The 4710-nt window shown below is 44.4% G+C and overlaps 1 protein-coding gene across 1 annotated transcript in view; it reads right to left on the minus strand.

Annotated features, from left to right (window-relative positions):
- Positions 1–2783: 2783 nt before the first annotated feature.
- LOC306917814 (protein FAM13C-like) overlaps positions 2784–4710 on the minus strand; it is a 12394-nt gene continuing 10467 nt past the window's right edge. Inside the window, exons 5-6 of the mRNA XM_079530718.1 lie at positions 3920–4021; positions 2784–2939 (exon numbers count right to left, since the gene is read on the minus strand). Coding sequence (XP_079386844.1) covers positions 2804–2939; positions 3920–4021 — 238 coding nt within the window. The 3' untranslated portion in view covers positions 2784–2803. The remainder of the gene's footprint in view (positions 2940–3919; positions 4022–4710) is intronic.

Consider the following 4710-nt stretch of genomic DNA (forward strand, 5'->3'; position numbering starts at 1 on the left):
TTGTTTATAAAGACTATATTGTGCTTTCCCCTGCAGGACACAGTGATTGAGATAAAGTGCATTTCGTTGTCCGATCGGCGGCACACATATACACACACACCTAAATCCTAATCGGGTATAAAACGGTTCCTTTTTTTGGTCCACATCTTCTGCATCATGCCGGAATAATGTACAAGTGTTGACATCTGAAATGTTGTTCCAAACAGCACTGACTTCAAGAAAGAAACCCAGAGTAGAAGGGTACAGTAGTAAAGGGGGAAGGTCTTAAAGGATATATTATGTCACTTTTCCCTGTGTTAAAATAACAAAACAAACAAAAAAGAGAATTAAACCTTCCAAGGAAGGGACTGCACACTCTGGGAACAAATTAAGACGGACAACTTACTGCATCATCAGCTTATTTATTAGCACGACGCGTTTCGCCGTGAGCTTCGTCAGGTGCTACAAGAAAAGGTTGATGATGCAGTAAGTTGTCCATCTTTGTTCCCTGACTGTGCAACTATAGACTTGTACCTCCCACGGGTTTCTTTTAATGTGCAGGAGTCCCCTTTTTGTCTCATTTTATATATATATATAGCTTTTAGTGTATATGTTCACAAACAAACACAGGGCAAAGTTACATACTATGTCATGATAATTGTGAGATGGGTGACGGCTGATTGAAGCAGACACACCTGGCATAGTGGCATATATAATATATATGTGTCTATTGAGACAGGAGGTCTCTCCACTATTGAAATCATCATAACTGGCTTATTACGAATGTCAGACCTTTATGTTATCAGACAGCATGGTTGGGCTTTCATGCTAAATCTAATCTAACATGATCTAACATGGATAGAAACACGGGGAGAAAGAAATAGGTACGTTTTCTTGCAGGTGTTGGCATGCCGATATAGCAGCAAGCAACGCTGATGTACAATCCAGTGGCCAATGCGGCATCTATGTATACATTATGTCTATGACTAGGGAGAATCAATGTGTACATGTATTAGGACGTTTTGGACCGCTGAGACCTGCCAACAAATCGTTTTAGAGATTCTGAATGTAAAGTTTGAGTATACACACATTCAAGAAATTAATTCTTCATGGAATGTATTTTCTCTGGTCTGATTGGTTTTGGTCTTATGTCAAGGTGGAATGAATGCAAGGGCAGAAGTATGCATATTAAAGTATTCATGTTAGGGCAGGAGATTAAATTGTGTCTTTTTCTTCTCTCTGTCAAGTATAGAAGTGTCGCCTCACAGCTTCCCGCTGGGGACGCTGTGGGCGTGTTCTCTCCTCCGCGTCATCAGCGCCCATATAAGTGGAGTTGGCAAAAGGGCCTTTCTGTGTGGAGTTTGCATGTTCTCCCCGTGTCCCCTAGGGTAGGTACCCTCACAAAGAACATGCAGTAATCCTGATCTCTAAACTGACTCCCCCTGGCCAGCCGGGGCACCTGATGGAGGGGGAAAGGAACTGGTCGGAATAACGTGTTCGCTTCCAACCAGGGAAACTCCCCCCTCATGCATAGAAGGAAGCATGAGGTCAGTCCGTTGCTCTCCCCAGGTTAGCAGAGGGAGTGTAGAGCCCAGGATTACACTAGACAATAATTGACACTGTGTGAAAAAAAAAATTAAAAGAAATCGTGGGATAAGAATTATGAAAAATAAAAATAAAAGTATAGAAGTGTACTTGTGCTCAATGTGAAGGACAGTGTCAAATATACTTGGAGTTCTAGGAATGTCGGTTGGTTCTGAACAATGACAATACTTTCATCACATGCTGCTGTATAGATTCAGGGTTTAGTTTTTTTAGTTGAACTCAACAGTATTCCCCTGACCTCATGTCCTCATCCCGTGTGACCTCATGTCCTCATCCCGTGTGACCTCATGTCCTCATCCCGTAAGTGTGACAGATTATTTTTCTGTTACAATATGAAAATGGAGCCGAAACAAAGGTGATTCGTGGATATTCAAACAACGCATAGGCTACTCACACACAGGTACTACGGTGACGAGTTGGACAACGTCTGACCAAGCATCAGACGTTCGTTCGACGCGACAGGCTCCTCTGACTCATGTCAGTCGACGTGAGTCAGAGTGCTCGGCACGGGCACTCCCTCGCTAGTGCCTCGTTTGGGTGTGCCTTTGTCCGTACGCGGACAAAATGTGTCCGTGGCAAAGACTTGGTTTTGTCTGTGGCAAATGTTTAGATTTTCTTTTTAACACACCATTATAATGTTTTTATCATAAGACCCAGTTACTGAATGTCGAGTCACCAGATTTAGGAGTCAAACTATAGTACTAGTGGTTCTCAAATGTTCTATTTGCAATGTACACTCTCAGAGTTACAGACCTGTTATGGCCATTCTAGGGCTATCTCTTCATGTGTATTATTGTTCGCTCATTTTGCAAAAATGGAATTTTGACAAGAAATGTCCACCACAACAGTGGGACAGTGGTGCCCATCACGTCAAAATGTGTGATGCGACTTTTAGATGTTGGCCAACCCGCCGAAATAATACAACCTGTGAGTGTGTAGATTCCAACTATCCACAACAATGTGACAGTGGAACTATACAAAAAAAGAAAAAACCCCAAACGCTATGCTCGGACCCAGCCAGCCAGCCAGGGACACACATAGCTCCGCATAGGAGTGGTTGCACCACTCAAAAACATCACAGAAGTCTTTAAACGTTTTAAATTAGCCCTCGTCTGGTAGAGTGTACACTTTACACTTTAGGGCACAAGGTTTTATATACACTTTCTTTCTCCTCTCTGTAAAATATAAGCTTACGATTTATAGGAGCAAGAATGGGGGGTCACTTCCTGTTTGGCGAGGATTTTGTCACTTCCTGTTTGGTGAGGAGGACTTCCAGGAGGCGGAGCTTGGCCTTAAGATGCTTGTATTCCTGGTATTCTGCTGCCATGGGAGAACGGTCTTCTTTCTGACAGATCCTGTGGGACAAAATGAAGGACACATTTAACTTAATATTATTATACTGTACATTAACGTTGTGCAGTGTGGACTTTGTCATTTTAGAATGTAGATAAAAAGCATTATTTTATACCTAGCAGATATGCAAGAAGCTCGTAGCTTCTATGAGCTTGTAGTCTAGTAGCCAAAAAGTGAACCCGGACATGTTGAGTACACCAACGTTTTATGTTAGAAATGTTGAGTATGGGTCCCCAGCATGTAGAAACTGCCGGATGCTAACTTGCATATGTTGAGCAATTTTCATAATAATAATAACAACCTATAGAAGGCAAAATATTCAAATTTTCATCATGCTTTATCTAGCATGTGATGTGTCAAACTAGGGGGTTTTCATGATGCTGAATCTATTTCAAACATTAATTTTGTAAAAAAATACTCATTGGGCATTAAGCCCAATGAGTGTTTTTTTTGCAAAACTAATGCTAATGCCCCCTAGTTTGACACATCAAATGCTACATAAAGCATATAGGTTGTTAATGGTATGGTCACATATTATGCCAATTATGAAAATTGCTCAACATATGCAAGTTAGCATCCGGCAGTTTCTACATGCTGGGGACCCATACTCAACATTTATAACATAAAACCTTGGTGTACTCAACATGTCCGGGTTCACAATGGGGCTCTATGGGCTGGCTACTAGACTATTGTAGAGATCTGCCATTTTTATTTCACTGTGTTTGTTTCACTATGAAGAATCAACTGACTGCGAGAAATGTACCCACATTTGATACAGTCTGACAAGATAAACGATACAGAGCCACCTCCCCGACAATATCCCCGGGACAGTTTGTTTATTTTTGGACCACAACTCTTATGTGAGACGATTTTAAGATGACCCTGTGTAATTAGAATAGAATATAAATGTATAGAATTGGCCTCAGTTCTTAATGGGTATAAACTGCATGGCTCTGGGAAGCAGTGCATCTCTCCTCCTCACCTCCCAGTCTGACGCTGAAACTCCTCCTCAAACTCCCTCAGAACTTTGCGGCTTCTCTTCTTCTCCGAGCGCGTCTCCCTCAGACACTGCAGGAGTTCAGACCTGGAGGACACATATTGTACAACGGCTGTAATGCTTGTTTGAAGTATAGAAGAAGCAACGATTAGCGCCGGTCTCAGTCTTCTGCTGCCACAGGGGTTCCCAAGCTGTGGTGCGTTCACCCCTTGTGGTGCGTTCACCCCTTGTGGTGCGTTCACACCCCTTGTGGTGCGTTCACCCCTTGTGGTGCGTTCACCCCTTGTGGTGCGTTCACACCCCTTGTGGTGCGTTCACCCCTTGTGGTGCGTTCACCCCTTGTGGTGCGTTCACACCCCTTGTGGTGCGTTCACCCCTTGTGGTGCGTTCACCCCTTGTGGTGCGTTCACACCCCTTGTGGTGCGTTCACCCCTTGTGGTGCGTTCACCCCTTGTGGTGCGTTCACACCCCTTGTGGTGCGTTCACACCCCTTGTGGTGCGTTCACCCCTTGTGGTGCGTTCACACCCCTTGTGGTGCGTTCACCCCTTGTGGTGCGTTCACCCCTTGTGGTGCGTTCACCCCTTGTGGTGCGTTCACACCCCTTGTGGTGCGTTCACCCCTTGTGGTGCGTTCACACCCCTTGTGGTGCGTTCACCCCTTGTGGTGCGTTCACCCCTTGTGGTGCGTTCACCCCTTGTGGTGCGTTCACCCCTTGTGGTGCGTTCACCCCTTGTGGTGCGTTCACACCCCTTGTGGTGCGTTCACCCCTTGTGGT

This window comes from Electrona antarctica, assembly GCF_951216825.1.
Source record: "Electrona antarctica genome assembly, contig: scaffold_215, whole genome shotgun sequence".
NCBI lineage: Eukaryota > Metazoa > Chordata > Actinopteri > Myctophiformes > Myctophidae > Electrona > Electrona antarctica.